At 36.8% G+C, this 17922-nt stretch overlaps 1 protein-coding gene across 1 annotated transcript; it reads left to right on the forward strand.

Moving 5' to 3' along the window:
* The first annotated feature begins 9950 nt into the window (after positions 1 to 9950).
* LOC143549656 (glutathione S-transferase DHAR2-like) lies at positions 9951 to 13832 on the forward strand. The gene is made up of 7 exons (XM_077040517.1): positions 9951 to 10263; positions 10367 to 10457; positions 11047 to 11131; positions 12434 to 12492; positions 12598 to 12715; positions 13224 to 13316; positions 13522 to 13832. The coding sequence occupies exons 1-7, from the start codon at positions 10206 to 10208 to the stop codon at positions 13669 to 13671; spliced, it is 654 nt and encodes a 217-aa protein (XP_076896632.1). The 5' UTR covers positions 9951 to 10205; the 3' UTR covers positions 13672 to 13832.
* The last annotated feature ends 4090 nt before the right edge of the window (positions 13833 to 17922 follow it).

Below are 17922 nucleotides of genomic sequence, written 5' to 3' on the forward strand. Positions count from 1 at the left end.
GGTTGTTCCCTCTATTCTCTAGAGCCACCAGATTACTTGATTCCAAAATGAAGATTTCTCATGTATTTGACCCGAATTCGCGGATATGGGTCTCACCAAACCCGGATAGCCTTTAAATGGGTTATAACATCTCATTTATTTGTGAAACTCTTTCATAATCAAACAATTATTTGTGCGGGTCATGGGTCTCACCAAACTCGGATAACTCCTTAAAACGAGTTATAACATCTCATTTATTTGTGAAAAATTGAAAATAACCCTTAATCATCAAAGAATAATTTTCACGGTTATGAGTCTTATCAAGCCCTAATAGCCCTCAAATGGGTTATAAGATCTCTTTTATTGGTAAACACTTTCATCATCAAACCTAATTTAATTTATCTCCTTTACATGTTTTCCGTTATTGGTCTATCATCTCCATCGTCGGTTAACTTCTGATACTACCCACCATCGTCAACTACATCAACGTCACCTTTTACATCGGACAAATATTTGTGTTCTTCTTTGTTCATTTAAAAAAATCAACACGCTCATGTTTGTTTGTTAAAAATTTTAAAAACCTACACATCTCAATTGAAAAAACTCAAACGCTAAAAAATATAATAAAAAACTAATATATATGTATCAAATTAAAACAAAAATACGTTAAAACATAAAATAAATAATCATAAAATAGCAAAACGATTAAAAACAAAAACTTAAATAAACCCCCGTAGCACGGGAGGATCAAACTAATATAATATAAATATAGGTCTAATGGTATATTCATCTATGTGTCGAGTTTTACAAATTTATTAATAAAAAAGGTCAATAAGTGTGTTTAGTATCAATCTAGTATTATGCGTGTGTTGGTCAAGATTTGGGCCAACAAAATTCCCCCACACCCCCCCCCCCCCCCATCACACACACACCCCACCATCACCACCATGTATTTCAAGAGCTCGAAACAAAATCATATCGTTAAAAAAGCAAAACAAAGAAGAAGAGGATCGTAAGGGACACTTCCGCTTCTTAATCGAACTAAATGACTGCATATGTGATCATCTATGTTTTTATCATGTATTCAACTGCAATATAAAACAAACATTGCTCTTGAGGATTTATCAAACAAAAGATTGTCGATTTAAGTGTCCTAAAATCCGGAAGTTTTATGATAATCAGAAGATTAACTGAATTATGAAAAGAAACACTGGAATTTATAATAACGCCAGTGGCAAAGGTTGTATACGAAAAAGAGGAGAGTGGATCACAATTTTCGGACAAACACGAGTAAATTTATACTACTGAGATAAGGGGGGCTCGAATCCCTGTATAAGCTTCGCCCATGATGACGACGGTCTAATCAGGGGCGCATGAAGCTTTTGGGGAGTGGGATCGACCGAACACGTACAAACTTCTTTTTAGAGTTATATATTCAAGTGTTTTGACATCGTATCCGTAGAAATTTCTACATCAAACCCATAGAAAACTCAAACGTAAGTGATAGACAATCGGTCGTCCATCCATTGAAATTTTCCGAACTCATAGGAAAAAGTTTATGGCTACGCCACCGAGTCTAATTAAATCAATTTATTTTCAACAAACGAATACCATCCACTTTACTCTTAAACTATGATAGAGCTCATGTGATATATGGGTGGTTAAAAAAATAAAACAAAAAAGGTTAAATTTAATAATATACATAATAACATATCTTATGAATTCATTAGATATATTTTAATTTTCTAAAATCATAATTAGTAAGAATAATTTGTATTTTTGTATTTTAAAATAAATCAAAATGGAAGGTTCCGAATCTATACCAATTAAAAAAAATGCCAACATCAATTCATCATAGTTGAGTATTAGGGGTGTGCGTAGTGCGGTTCAGTGCGGTTTTGACAAACCCAACTGAAAACCAAACTTCCGGTTTTATGATTTTCTAAAACCATTCGGTTTCGGTTTTTGGTTTCTGTTTTTTGGGTTTAGTTTGGTTTTGGATGCGGTTTTCTCGGTTTTGCTAATTGAGTCAAAACCTTTTAAGTAATGTTTATGCCAACACGTAGATAAAAATAAGTACGGCTCAAATGTATATTTGGAACATTATAAAACTTTATTTATTACAAGTTATTAAAAAACCAAATATGAGTAAAATTAATTATAATAATGTAATATTAAAAAATAATAATAAATAGGGCAAATATGTCTTGAAAGACGCGTTAGATGCTAACAGGTCGTGAAAGACACGTTGGAGACTAACAGGTCGCGAAAGACGCGTTGAGGCCTAACACGTCGTTAAGGATATGTTTGTATGAGGACATTTCTGAAAACTTTTATTTATGTAAAAAAAATTAAAATATTTCTCTATTAATAATTAATAGGACATTGTGGTAATTTTCCAGTTATATAAAACAGGGTTCGTAGATTCTAGTTGCATCACTTCACTTTAAGTGCCCACAAGGCCACAAATATATATTTTTTTTGGTTGGTCAACTACCGACATAATTTGGCGCTATTTGCGAAACAAACATGTAACTGTGCAAATGAAGTCTCCAACAAAATTTCAAGTCATAGGGAAATTTGGCATATGCCGATATGCGACAAAAATAAATTGTACTTTCAACCGACCAAAAACCTTTTCCCCAATCAAATATATACACAATAATAATAACTTATTTATATTTCATTGATATATATACAACTTGAATGCTTATGTATTAAGTACACATCTATCACCAATTTATAAATACCTCATTATCATCAATTTATATGGGAGATATAAGAAATGACTCTGGCTTGTCAGGGTTCGAAACCTGATCTCACCCGGTTTTACCGGCTCCTCACTGTCGTGCCATTTGGCGGGCGTGAAGGTCGGGTTTTATCCGGTGAATCCCTCAACAGGTGGACCGCTAGGGGCTCCGTCCGTCCAGACTAGTGGCCTGCTCGGGCTACCTTTAACCAATGGGGACCACGTACGGAGGATCCAGCGTTACTTAGTTTTAGTTGGTAGTTAAAAAAAATTTAAGTACACATCTATAGCCACTAGCCGTTCCAATAATAATAATAATAATTATCTATAGCCACCTTTATACTGTTGGCAATTTCGAAATTAGCCTTGGAGTGCGAATCAAATTGTAAGCTCAAATGCATGTTTGTTTTGATTATTAGGTTTATTTAAAATAATAATTTATCTATTGTTTAGGACTTCTAGGTAGATATGACTATTTTTAGGTTTAGACCGTATAAATCATGTTAGGTTTATCGTATAGTATTGAGTTTTGAGTAAGTTCTAATACAACACTAGTTTAGGTGTTTTACCAACCAATCAAAATACCAATCCATATCTTGAATAGGTATAAGAGTCAATATCCAAAAACTCATTGAAACCTTGAACCATCGATCATCTATTATTGTCTATCGAGAATCAGCAACCAATAACAAAAGAGAAGTTCGCGACTGATGGACTATCAAAGAAGCTGACGTTTGGCAATAAACTACAATTGTCGTTTGAACCCTTTTTACATTATCGATATTGTTTAATCAAGAAAAAGGGATAAAATCCCCAATTAACCATTTGACATAATCGCATATTCATAGCCAAGAACAGTGGGTCAGAATCAAAGGTATAAACTCTAGTGATCTAAAGCGAACTTGACAAAGACCAATAACGGCGGATCAAACACCCACGAAAAACTAGCCAAAATTTCATCAAATATTGCGTAAATAAATTGGGGATTTTGTACGCCAAACAAGATTGATTTCAATTCATTATGAAGATACTATGAATAATTGTAAAAACAGTAAAAATTACACAAATGAACACTGACCCAGTGCTCTGAGTTAAGAAATAGCAAATACCGAGTGGAAAATAAGTTTACCTTAATGGAAATTTTAGGTGAAACAGAGGTGGTCTAGTAGAATTGTGGAGGTGAGCGGTGTTCGGCGAAGCGACAATGGTCGTGAAGCTGTGAATGAAGGGCGATGGTCACCTCCCTATTAGTCTCTCTCTATGACGTGCTTTTTTAACTTTGTGGGCAGCATCGTTGATACACCATACATGTTTTAAGCTTGTATTAGAAGAAAAAGTTAAAATAAACGTCACTAAGCATATTCAAACCTGAGACTAATGGATTCTAGTCAACCTATACCCATTATGCAAGCCTGCTCATGTCAGTACTGAAGCGTTTTTCCACCTTTGTTGTTCAAAACGCCCTAACACCATTATGAACTTGTGTGTATCAAAGAAAAAAAGTTGTGACGTGTTTACTATTTAGGCATTACACTGGGCACGTAAAAAGAAAGGTCAAAGCAATTTCTTTGATTAGTTTAATTTAAGGGAAAGAATGACTCATTTGAAGAGAGAGAAAATTTAAATGACCCATTAATAATCAATATTCTCAAAATGGACCAACAAATATGGACTAGAGTGACGAGATTTAAAAAGATTTGAATCCCGTCTGCTCCGTCCAGATTTAAAGTGAATTCCGTCTTTTCCGTCCAAATTTTAAATAATTTCGTCCTTCCCGTCCAAATTTTAAATAATTTCGTCTTTTCAGTCCAAATTTTTAGAATTTTTTTTTGTTTTTTCTCTAACACTTTTTTCTCTCTCCTTCAACATGTCTCTTATTTTTTTTTCTTCCTCATCTTCATCATCATCATCTTTTATTCTTCATCTCCGACAATAAAAAGAAAACCCATTAACGGAAAATGGCCAAGTTCCAAGATTTCTCGTTGTTGATCGATAATTATTACTATGATTTCTTTAACAATGATGAAGATGAAGAAATTGACGATGAAGCCACTCCGTGTTTATCGAAATCTTTCCCCTCCGACAAGTCGAAAGATAGAAATCGATTGAGATAATGAATAAAAAGAAGATGATGATGATGATGAAGAAAAAGAAAAAAAGAGGAAAGAGGTTGAATGAGAGAGAAAAAAGTGTTAGAGAAAAAGACAAAAAAAAATTCTAAAAATTTGGACTGGAAAGATGAAATTATTTAAAAGTTGGACGAGAAAGACGGATGTGACATTCGTCAATTTCGGGTCTCGATTTGTATTCGTTTTGTAACCTTTTATTATGTAAACCGAAGCTTATGATATAATCAAAATGATGGATTTTATGTTACAATATTGTTTTACACTTGTTGGGTCTTGAAAACATCATTTTCGGTCCTTAAAACGCGTAAAAATCACTTAAAATGAACTTCGGGGACCAAATCTGCCATTTTTGAAAAGTTGGAAAGTTTGGTAATCAACCCCATCGCGCCACGCGATGGGGGATACCCACATTGATCATCTGCTGCAGACCAGCAACTCGTTTTTTGTTTATTTTTATGCAAACATGTGACTAAACCATCCCATTTTCATGCAAAACACTTCATACTTGACCATTTCAACTTACCCTATATATACACCACCATTTCCCTTCATTTTCCCCTGCTACAACTCCAAAAACTCTCTCAAACATCAAAGATTTAAGGTTATTTATTTATGTGTTCTTGAAGGTTTGACTTCCAAAAGTCAAACTGAGTTTAATCTTTCATTCTAATTTGTTTATATAGTCTTATTAATACTTGAATATAGTGGAACAACATATATATAATATACACCCCCTGTTACCTTTGGTAGTTACTTCTCCGATTCCGTTCGGTGAGGTTTCGGACCTCGTAAGGCAAGACTTCATGGAGGACTTCGTGTTCTTGATATATATATATACTTATATAACTTGTTTATACATATTATTCATGCTTAACTTTTGCTCATTTTAGTTTATTTACAAGTTCCATGGTTATGGGTTTTAAGAGTCTATGATTCGGTTTAACCGTAAATAGCTCGAAAACGTAAAGCGAACTTTCCTTATTAGTTTTTGTTAAATACTTGTTTAAACATGTTTTAATGTTAGATCTCAGTTTATAAAATTGTTTTTATGAGTTCTATGGTTATGGGTTTGTGGATTCTAACTGTAACGTCCCCCAAAATTTCGATCCAAATTTGACAACTTAGGAAAGTTGAGGGATCAAAAATAATCTCAAGATAAGTAATGAGAAAATATTAAATAAGGAAATATAAGAAAAATAAGGAAACAAAAATATTTCCTAAAGCTAAGTATTCTTACATGGAGGAAATAAGTAAAGAGAAAACTCCATCCCACATTGAAAGATGTAAGAAAGTGGAAGCATTCCACTAAGGTATAAATAAGGAAGTTAGAATCCATCCCACATGGAAAGTGGTAAAGAAATGGAAGCTCTTTATAAGGAAGAGATTTTCCATAGTAATATTCTTTTATGAATATCATGCACCAAGTAATCCTAGTGGAGGGTGCGTAGCACCCGACGCGCACGAGCTCGGGCGATGGCGAAGGCGAAGCCTTAGTAATTTTGGACAACGAGAATTAGCCTAGATATGACAAGCTATCAAAGACGAGGGGCTAAAAGTGAAAAATAATATTCAGGAACCCATCGCGCTACGCGTTGAGTCCAAGGAGACGGCCATCGCGTATCGCGATGGGCCGTGATGACTCAGAGACACGTGTCACACTCTGGTGACACGTGGCAGCAGGCCAGGACACTTGGCAATGCCTGATGACATGTGTCATCGCGATACGCGATGACCATGAGAAAGAGGCCCATAGCGTATCGCGATGGGATCCAAAATGGGCTATAAATAGGGCATGTCACGACATTTCTCATGCACACCTTGCACTCTCTCTCTAAAACAACTTTCTCTCTCTACCTCGGTTTGCGTGCCGAACATCGTTTTGCGTACCACCGACCCGACAATCATAACCTCGTAATTCATGCCAAATACCCGGTGTTTCCTCGAAGTGCGTGCCACTCAAGAAACCCGACATTCCGTCTCGAAGTACGTGCACGACCCGGCGACCGAACGTTTCCTCGATTTACGTGCCAAGAAGAGTTGATCAAGAACGTCTCGATAAACGTGCAGATAGAGTAGAAGTGCTTCTCGTATAAACTTAGGAATATTTAACTCCGAATACCCGTGCGAGGTAAGGGGTTCTGCCTAAGTTATTATTATATTATAAATGGCTTAGACCATAGTCAAAATTATAGCCAAACCTTGATTACAATTAATAATAAAATAACACTTCTTAAGCAAAGGTTATAGTTAAAATATAGTTTCTTCTTGAATAAGAAACATAAGCAAGTTTATTCAAGGGATATAATTAAATAGTATTTCTTTATTGTTAAGAAATATAATATTATAAAGTAATGTTTCTTCTTGAAGAAGAAACATCGTGTGTAAATGATAAACAAACAAAGGGACTAAAGGTCCAAATGTTTTGAATAAACAAATGCTTTTATCTAGGTTAAAGCTATACAAAACAGACTAAAGGTCTGAAGCTAGATCGTTGATCTAGTTATTTATACAAATGTTATTCTCGTACTATAGGTCCGAGGTAACAAAACAAGAAGAAGAGAACAGAAAGCAGGAATCAGTATCAGAAACTGATTATAACCAGATAAGGTGAATACGCCCTAAACCTTTTATATTGAGTCAGAATGTTTGCATATGATTTACGAATCCTTAAAAACTTTGTGTACAATAATAAGAAACGGACACTCTGATTAAGAGTATACATGTGTCTGGATCCAAACATACATGGTGACTCGGCATTTCCCCGAGGCCATGCATATCATCAACATGCCTCTGAAGGTCTACGGGACTGTTCAGAGAAATGATATTGTGTATATAATTAATTGTACATGGTACTTAGGGTAATTTGATCCCAATGTAGTTGGGTGCCTAATGAATAGTCACAAAGGTATTATTGTTGGTTTCACAAAGGTATTGAAAAGAGATTTTAGAGTCAGCGTTATTCATCAGCTTTGTGCTGACGTATTTTCCCACCCATGTTACAGGGAAACAAGAAAGGTTAGAACAGACAAGCAAGAAGGAATAGAAGATTGAAGTTATAGTCATTAGATGCTATCTGATGGCTCAGGTATTTTATTCAAAAAAATATTATAAAAGAGTTATGTTTTATAAAGAAGTGTATTTGAAGTATCAAGCGGGTATTCAAACCCAAGATTTTAATAAGTTTTCAATATAAATATTTTAAAGACTTCTGCTATAAAACCGCAACTCTGATTTATTTACAAAACATGTACCAACTTGTGGTCACACGTCTAGGCCCTAAAGTGGGGTGTGACACTAACCTCGGTCTTAACCCGAAACTAGATCCGAACCGTAAACCGAACTTTTGTTTAAAGACTTTATTGTTAACTTTTTGGTTGTAAAACTTAGGTATTTTCATTTGTACATTATTATACAAGTTCTTGGGTATATGGGCATATGGAAACCATCTATGAACTTGTTGGGAGATGGAAACCGAACCAATCCGATTTTTACTCGCTTAAGACATACAAGTGTGTTTTTAGCTATCAAGACTTGTATATTTCTTTAAAAATAGTTTACAAACTGATTTTAATTATTTTCTTGAGTACTTGGAAATGTTAGATCCAACTTAATCTCATAACAAAGTTTGGACCGACAAAACCGAACACTTGCTTAACGTACGTTGTTAGTTCTAAAACAATATATCTACATACTTGGTTAAGTATTATTGGATTTTTATGAGTTATCTCATAACTTTTAATATTTTGGAAAGTTGACTTTGGGTTTGACCAATTGTCAAAACTCGAACCAACAACCCCAACACTCGTTAAAACCCGTTTTAGTATCTTTATTACAAAGGGACCTGTATTCTTACATTTTTCCCACCTTATTACTTAACATAGGTTGAGTAAATATTAAGGTTAGATACTTTAACCCGGTTTCGAGCGAACTTACATTTTTAAAGGGTTATTATTATAAGTTCTTAAATAGTTACATTTTAAACCTTGAACTTTAAATTGTTTACTTTTCGCAACATGTATTTTATTGAAAGATCTTCAAAACAACCTTTCTAAATCCAAAACTTCTTTCCTTTTAGGCATTGTTCGTTAAACCCGTCATTCCGGTAAATCTCCAAATTATCAACTTTTCAAGTTTATTACTTGAAGGTGAGTACATTCATCTCCCGTTTTTCCATCTTTTGTTTTGGGTGTGACATTTCATACTTCTTCAAATTAAATGCTTTATACTTGAGTCTTAAACCACAAACGTTATTGTATACTTTACTTAAATAAATGCTCGATTTGGTGTTCTATGCTTACATGATTATATGCTTATGTGTTTACCGCTTTTGGAGTGCTGAATCATAAATCCGTGAACTATCTGGTATCCTCTTATAGCATGGTGTCGTTAATGTATTCTTATTAACGACCTCATGAAATCCTAATCTGTTTGGTATTCTCTTATAGACGGTGCCGCTAATGTATTCTTATTAGCGACCTCATATTATCCAAATTATTGCTATTTATTTGTTGTTTTGTATACAAGATTGTGGCTTTTCTTATTACATACATATTGTTCAAAACTATGAATTGTTTACCAACCTTTTGTTGTATTTGTCTTATGAATGTTGTTATGTGACATTTTCTATGTTGTGAAATGAAGAGTTTGTTAAATATTGTCGCTTTAATTAGTGTCATGTGCTTATGGACAATCCGTCGCATCCCAGCATGTTCCGCCGCCTTTGGTCGAGGTGTGACAACGGATTTAATTTAAATTTGGACGGAAAAGACGGATTCACTTTAAATTTGGACAGAACAGACGAGATTCAAATATATTTAAATCCCGTCGCTTCAGTCCAAATTTGTTGGTCCATTTTGAGAGTATTGATTATTAATGAGTCATTTAAATTTTCTCTCGTTTCAAATAGGTCATTTAGGGAATTTTCCCTTAATTTAATAAGCCAATATCCATCACTCAAATCACCCCATTTCTTTAATTAGTTAACTTATTTATATATTAAAAAATATTATATTAATTATATTTAATCAGTAAAATTATTTATAAGACGTTTTTCACCTACGTAGCAAGCATATTACCGAGACGTTTTTGGCTACCACAACTGACCCTAAAATCTCCGTTTCGAACGTTAGTTTTGAACCACTTCTTTTTCAAAAAGACCCTTTAATAATTTATACTTTATGTCCTAGTCATTGATTCTTTATGCGGGTAGATTTCATGTGTGTCTAAAAACATTGAAACGTATACACTCCAGAATCCGTCTAAATACACTTGCTGTCTCCTCACTAAAATTAGAACAAAACATCATCTCTCTCATTCTCTCAGCAAACTAATTGATTCAGAGAGTTTTAATGGCAATTGAGATCTGTGTCAAGGCTGCTACTGGTGCCCCTGATGAACTTGGAGACTGTACTAATAATCTTATTATTAATCTCTCAAATATCTCATTTTCATCAACATTCCATCACCTTCATTTTTTATGTTTTACTTATTTAAATTATTATTATTTCAGGTCCATTTTGCCAAAGGGTTACTTTGACTCTGGAAGAAAAGAAAGTTCCGTACAAAACCCATCTTATTAATCTGGATAGCAAACCAAAATGGTGATCATCTTTGTTTGATGATCTTAAATTTACTTAATTTTTGTGTTTTTTTAAAGTTTTGTAAATACCGGTCTAGACACCTGAGTACTTGACGAGTAATCCCAGGTACTTCCTGGCTTCCTGCCAAGGTCGAGTACTCAACGAGTAATTTTGAGTACTCCTCGACTAAGCCGAATATTTAGCAACTCCACAGTCGACCAACTTGGCAGCGCTTAACGACAACCTGTTAGGCCTGAATTTTTATTTTTCTTAAATTATATATATATATTTTTTGTGAAAAAGAAATTATGTATTCTTACCGCTTAAACCCAATTAATCAACTAATTTAAGGTCCAATTTTTTTTTCGCCTTCGACCCTAAAAATTTTTCACGATTCTCGGAGACAGCCCTATCTTTGTTTGATGATCATAAATTTACTCACTTTTTGTGTTTTTTAAAGTATTGTAAAAATCAGTCTAGGCGCCAAGTACTCGACTATTAATCCTTGTCTAGGCCGAGTACTCACAATTCCCAGTCGACCAACTTTGCAGCGTTTAGGGACTTTTGCAACCATGGTTTTTTATGACAACTTTTGTGTTTGTTTGTTTAGGTTTCTTGAAGTGAACCCAGATGGGAAAGTACCTTTGATTAAGTTTGATGATACATGGGTTCCTGATTCTGATGTTATTGTTGGTCTGATTGACAGGGGCGGACCTACATAGTAGCCGTCGGGGTCCCGGGACACCAATGTTTTTTAAAATTTATTTAGAAGCGATATAGAAAATTTTTGAAGGACCCCATATAAATTATCACTTGGACCCCATAACAATGTTACAGATCTGCTCTGCTGGGAAAGATCCTTGTTTTGGGTGTGGAATGTCCCAGGTTCGAGTCTCATCCACAATCCGTTTTTTCTATGTTTTTGCTATTTTCTTTTTTAGTCAAATAGTCAATATAATAATTAGGGTTTTTTAAGTTTATAACATCAACCAGAACCAGAACAGATCTGAACGTTGTTGCTCAACCTCAACTCCTCAACACTGCTCAAGCCTCCGCAAGACCGCCACCAACCCACCACCTGCCGCCGCGGCCCTTCTCAGCCACCATCCATCCCTTTGGCGCTCCTCTGTCTTCATTGCTTTCTGATTTTGCCACAACTTTCAGGTAATTTTAAACACTTACTCCATAAAATAAAGATATCCAATTGATTGATTTTATGCAATTATTTACTTAGATTAGTAACTGTATGTTGTATATTATTGTTAGATTACGACTTTGTTATGTCAAAAACTTAATTTTAAGGTTAGTTATTCAAGAATCATTGAAAAGAATGGGGAAATGGTTTGAAGATGGGGTATTGTTATATATATATATATATATATATATATATATATATATATATATAGATTTAGAGAAGAGCCATGCTATGGAGTTAGGGTTTGAGGAGAGTAGCACGGTTTAGATCGTGCAAAAACGGTTCATTTAAGAGTGTTTCAATTTGGCTCGGGTCAAAACGATTCTTTTTTCAAAATTTTAATTTTGTTCAGGGTGAAACTGGCTTTGACCACTAGACTCTTGTTGAATAGAGTTGTAACATAATAAGTTAATTAAGCATAACTTAGATGGTCTAGCTATTTATGAGTATGAGGAATTTTGTGAGAAACGCGGTAAATATCTAAAATGGGTTTAGTCATGTTAAATTAGTAGCAAAAGGAATATTTGGAGCCTGTATTTATTTACTTTCTATTTCGTAATGGCAAAGCTTTGATTTTGCAGATGGAAGCATGTAACTTGTTCATATCATGATTGTAATGTTTTCTCTTATCGTTTTGAATGACATCCTATTGTGTGGGTTTTATTATAATGATATTGTTTTTTATTATGTTTCTCCACTCGACCCGACCTGACCTGACCCGACCCAAACAACGACCGACCCAAAAATTTGAACGCCGAAAATAACGGGACCCCGTTGTCAAAAAATCCTGGGTCCGCCACTGCTGATTGAAGACAAGTTTCCAGAACCTTCTCTTGTTACTCCACCTGAATTAGCTTCTGTGTATGTCATCTCTTAATATTCTGCATGCTGTTGAATAAATTTTTGTATGCTTTAATAATATTTTATATGATTAAATTTTGACTTTTGATATTTAAAAAATTGTAGTGGGTCAAAGATTTTCCCAAAGTTTGTGGGATTCTTGAAGAGCAAGGATGTGAATGATGGGACTGAACAAGCTTTGCTTGATGAATTGAATGCATTAGAAGAACACCTCAAGAACAATGTATGTTTCATACTCTTAGGTGGTGTTTGGATCATTCGGTGTTGTAAAAATTAGAATCAGTTGGCAACTAATCGCTACTCGGTAAAATCTTTGAAGGATTTGAAAAATATTATACTTATTTTGAATGATTACACATAAAAATTTCAATCCGATTAATCCATATTAATCGTTAGTCGGTGGGGCTGATAACCCCTAGCGAGTTAAACACTAGATCATTGGAAATTTGGAATTCAAAAGTATTGGAATTAAAATTGGTATGAACATGTTTGGCTGGAGAAAAGGGAATTGAACTCGAATCGAAATGGAATTCATTCATAAATTTTTCTAGTAAATGAGTCAAACAAGTTTTTTTTTTTAAGTTGTAATTCTTTTGATTTGATGAACCCCAGTTACTTCAAAAGGATTTAATGAACAAGATGAGTATTTTTAGTTGGTACAAAGTGTGTGTTTTTGTATATATGGTGAAATGATGATAATTTGTTTATAAGTTAATCTGTTAATGTATCAGGGACCTTATGTTAATGGAGAAAAGATCACAGTCGTCGATTTGAGTTTGGCGCCAAAGCTGTACCGTCGATTTGAGTTTGGACCATTCCCGGAAGTATGTCTAATTCAGGATCTTATTATTCATGGGCTAGATAACCAGTTTAGTGGCAAATGTGACAAAATTGATTCTGCTGATCTATTTATAATTTGTCAAACATGCTTTGATTGTATAACTTTAAATAACAAAAGCACATCCAAACAGTATCTCTTGCAACCCCTTTGTTGAGACTAATAGTGACTATATGATTATATATGTATAGACATTACTTTATGTGTTTCTAACTTACGATGACATGACGATGATGATGTTGATGCAGTCTCTCTTCTCTAGGGAGTCGTTTGAGAAAACGAAACCGGCTAAAGAAGAATACGTGATTGCTGGATGGGCGCCAAAGGTTAATAATGCATGAAGTTGTTCCAAACTATAGGTCTAGCAACTCGTGTTATCATATATGCATGCAATATGTTATGTCAATGTTTTACTGGTGCATAAACGTACATTGTGATGGTACTTATGTTTGAAGGGTTTAGTCTTGGTGTGGAGATGACTATATCAAGTTCAAAGCTTTATATGCAAAGGGATTCATTTAAGATAAATGAAGGAATTACCCTCTGGTTCTGGTTTTTGGATGAGACTAACTTGATATAGCAAAATTTTAACATATTGATTAACACTAATCCCTCCCCTCTTCTTTCACGAACATTGATGAATTTCTCTCCCCGTCCCTCCTCCCTTTCTCACGGTCTCCATCCGTGGGCCTAGTCCTCATGCGAGGCTTCTTCACTCTCTCTTCCATGTTGGTCGCAATGACACCAACTACATATGGCCTACCTCTTTCACAGTCTCCATCCGTGGACATTAGTCACCATCGATTGCTTCCTCACTCTCTCCACGTTGGTTGCAAGGAGTTGTCATGTTAGCCACGAAAAGCGAATAACAATATTGTTGTGGGTGCTCTTAAAATGATGGATGGTTTGGAGAGAGCAATGGTGATTGAAAAGACACCAACAATTTCCAAAGTGCAATTGAAATGTGCTTGCTTTCTAATATGCACACTATTTTAGTCTCTTGAGATTTGTTAAAAGTTTTGTTACATATGGATTTAGATATTAGGCTATTCTACATTTGTAATTTATGAGCCCAAACCCTAAATTTGTCTAAGCGATCCTATTCACGTGTTAATTATAACGTGATACATACATGTGTAATTATAAATATATTACATAACAAAATAACTATATAATTAAGATAAAAATAACTAAATAATTAGTAAATAGATAAGTAGGTGAGCTTAGAATTTTCGACAAGCCAAGCTAGTGATTTGAATATAAAGCTTGAAACGAGCCTAGCTAGAAAGCTACAGCAAGCCAAGCCAAGCGCGGCTAGCTTAGCTCTTTTAATTAGCTGCAAAGATAGGTTCCATGTCTTTGGTGACTCCATTGTTGTTACTTTTGAAGAGTCAACGATAACGATGATTTTGTCGTGGAGGGTTCCAGTCGAAAGATCATAATCAAAGTGTGAAGATTTTAAAGGGGGTTATGATGTTAGCTCTAAGTAGAGGTGTACAAATCGGGTTCGGCCCCCAAACTGGTTTGGGTTGGGTCAAAGATTATCAAACAGTTCAGGTTGAAGCTGTTTCTTGAGTGGGAAAGGTTCGGGTTTGACCGGTTTCAAAGTATAAGCTTACAACCCAATTTCTGCAGTATGGTTAGGTTCGGGTCCAACCAAACCGGTTTCCAAATCATGTTGGATCGGATTCAAAACAGGGTTTGGTTCCCAACCATGTTCCCATTAAACATGGATACTCTTAGCCGATAATATTTATATTATTATTATTAGTTAATCATTATCTATTCCTAGAAGTTGTATCATAGTTGATTTATGTTTCCTAGTTATTAGGAGTTGTTTTATGTAATCCTTTACCCTATTTAAAGGGATCTTGATTATTCAATGAAACAATGAATTATTCAATACCATAAACACTTTTATGGTATCAGAGCTACGGTTCTAACATTCCTTAAACCTAACCCTAACCACCGCCTGCTGCCGCCGGCTGTTACCGGACATGGAGAAACCAGCGGCCACGGAGAAACCAGAAGCCGATGCTTCTTCCTCCAAGCCGCCACCCCAGTCCATGCATCCCGCTTATTCCGTAACCAACATCCAATCCAAGATCCGCACCCTAGATGGGAAGAAGGTTTCTTACACCTCCTGGGTAAAACTTTTTAAGTTTAATGCCATTGCATACAAGGTTTTACACCACATTGATGGAACCCCAAGTCCGTCCCCCACAGATCCGGAATATGAAACTTGGAAGGAATTAGATGCTCTCGTGTCTCAATGGATTTACAGCACTTTGTCGGATGACTTGCTGTCCCGTGTACTCGATATGGATGCCTCGGCCAGGGATACATGGGTCAAGCTGCAGAAAATCTTCCTCAGCAACAAGCAGGCCAAAGCCGGAGCTCTCGAAACTCAATTCGTTAACCTCACCCTCTCGGCATGCTCCTCGGTAGATGACTATTGTCAGCAGCTCAAAGAATTGGCAAATCAACTTGCAGATGTTGATCAGCCCATCTCCGATCAGAGGTTAGTACTCCAACTGGTTCGTGGTCTCGGCTCCTCCCCGGAGTTCGACACCACCGCTCAATTAATCCACGCTCAAAACGCCGATTGGGATCTGGCCAGAACTATGCTCCAGGATGAGGTTATTCGCAAAGATAATCGCCAAAACCAGCCTGCCTCGGTCTATGCAGCCACCTCCCACACCACACCGCCCAACCCGAATACTACCACCCAGCCGCAGCACTCCCCGCACCCTCCTGCCCCTACCTCGAATCCATCCCAGCCTCCTTACCGCAGCCGCGGACGTGGCCGTGGCCGCAACCAGTCCACTCGTGGCGGTCGTGGTCGCGGTTACCGCGGGCAGCAGAACACCAGTACCTGGGCTTTTCAGACCCCTTCTGGGCAGCCTACTTACCCCCAATGGGCGTGGTGGAACACCCCCCCCCCCTGCCCCTATCAGACCCAAACAACCTGGCGGCCGAACCACCCTTCACCACCCACCACTAACCCCCCCACAGCCCACTTCACATATTCCCCCTACGGCCCACCCAAACCCACCTACAGCAACTTTGATGCGCTCAGTCCCTCTGATCTTAGTGCTGCCTTCACTTCGATGCAACTTCAGTACACGGATCCAAATACAATCATGGACACCGGCGCCGAACAACATCTCACCAACAATCAAGGTATGATTACTATCCCCGATTCATCTATTGCTAAAGTTATGGTCGGCAATGGTCACTGTATACCAATCCAGGCCTCCGGTACAGGCTCGTTACCCATTCTTCATAGAACCTATATTCTTCCTAATATCTTATATAGCCCACACATTATCAAAAATCTTTTATCTGTTCGTCGTTTTACTCGAGATAACCATGTATCTATTGAGTTTGACCCATTTGGCTTTTCTGTGAAGGATCTCCTAACGGGGCGGCTGCTTTCCCGCCACAACAGCAAGGGTGATCTCTATCCAGTTACTCCTCCAACACACCCACCACAAGCATGCTCTCTTACAACTTCAACATTACCCTGGCATGATCGTCTTGGTCATCCAAGCCTACAAGTTCTAGATTTACTTAGTAAACGTTATGGTTTCTTTTGTAATCGCACAAACACTTTATCTTTTTGTCAATCTTGTCATTTATCCAATAATAAACGTTTACCTTTTTATGAATCTATGTCTTTTACTTTCACACCATTTGATATCATTCACTGTGATTTGTGGACCTCTCCCATTATAAGTAAATCTGGATACAAATATTACATGGTTCTCATCGATAATTTTTCAAACTTTGTGTGGGTTTACCCTCTTAAATACAAATCCGACACCTTCTCAACATTCACTAAATTTCATCAGCTAATTGCCACTCAATTCAATAGAAAAATTAAAACTTTTCAATGTGATTTGGGTGGCGAATTTGACAACCATGCTTTTAAAACTTTCGCCCATCAACACGGCCTTCTTTTTCGCTTCTCTTGCCCACACACATCCTCCCAAAACGGGCGCTCGGAACGTATGATACGACGATTAAACGATATTGTTCGCTCCTTGCTTATCCATGCTCACCTATCCACACCGCCACCTACCTTCACAATATCCTACCCACCAAACGCCTAAACTATTTCACCCCTACCTTTGCCTTATATCTCCGCCACCCAACATATGACCATCTCCGGGTATTTGGGTGTGCTTGTTACCCCAATACCTCGGCCACCCAGCCCCACCGACTACACCCACGCGCCACGCGTTGTATCTTCCTCGGCTACCCACAAGATTTCCGAGGTTATCGGTGCTTTGATCCCACTACCGGTAAAGTGTCCATATCCCGTCATGTCACCTTCAATGAACATGACTTTCCCTACACCATACCCACCCCACCTGCCTCCTACTCCTTTCTAGACGAGGCCACCCCACCCGGTTTCACTTTTGCACCACCCTCCTCCCCACAGAAACCCACCCCACCATCCCTCACCACTTATCCTTTTCACTATACCCGGCGGAACCGCCAAATGAACCAACCTTCTACCAGCCCTCATTTACCTCTTAACATCTCTCACCCATCCTCCCCCCAACCACCTGCACCTCCCACCCGCA

The sequence above is a fragment of the Bidens hawaiensis genome, unplaced genomic scaffold, assembly GCF_021521415.1.
Source record: "Bidens hawaiensis isolate Kalapana, Puna unplaced genomic scaffold, B.hawaiensis_p1.1 tig00000978_1, whole genome shotgun sequence".
Lineage (NCBI taxonomy): Eukaryota > Viridiplantae > Streptophyta > Magnoliopsida > Asterales > Asteraceae > Bidens > Bidens hawaiensis.

Excerpts from the sequence above, each read along its gene's own strand:
- LOC143549656 (XM_077040517.1), top strand. The coding sequence starts at position 10,206 with ATGGCAATTGAGATCTGTGTCAAGGCTGCTACTGGTGCCCCTGATGAA. Across the intron at positions 12,493-12,597 it reads CCACCTGAATTAGCTTCTGT|TGGGTCAAAGATTTTCCCAA; the intron begins GTATGTCATCTC and ends AAAAAATTGTAG. Across the intron at positions 13,317-13,521 it reads AGTTTGGACCATTCCCGGAA|ACATTACTTTATGTGTTTCT; the intron begins GTATGTCTAATT and ends ATATATGTATAG.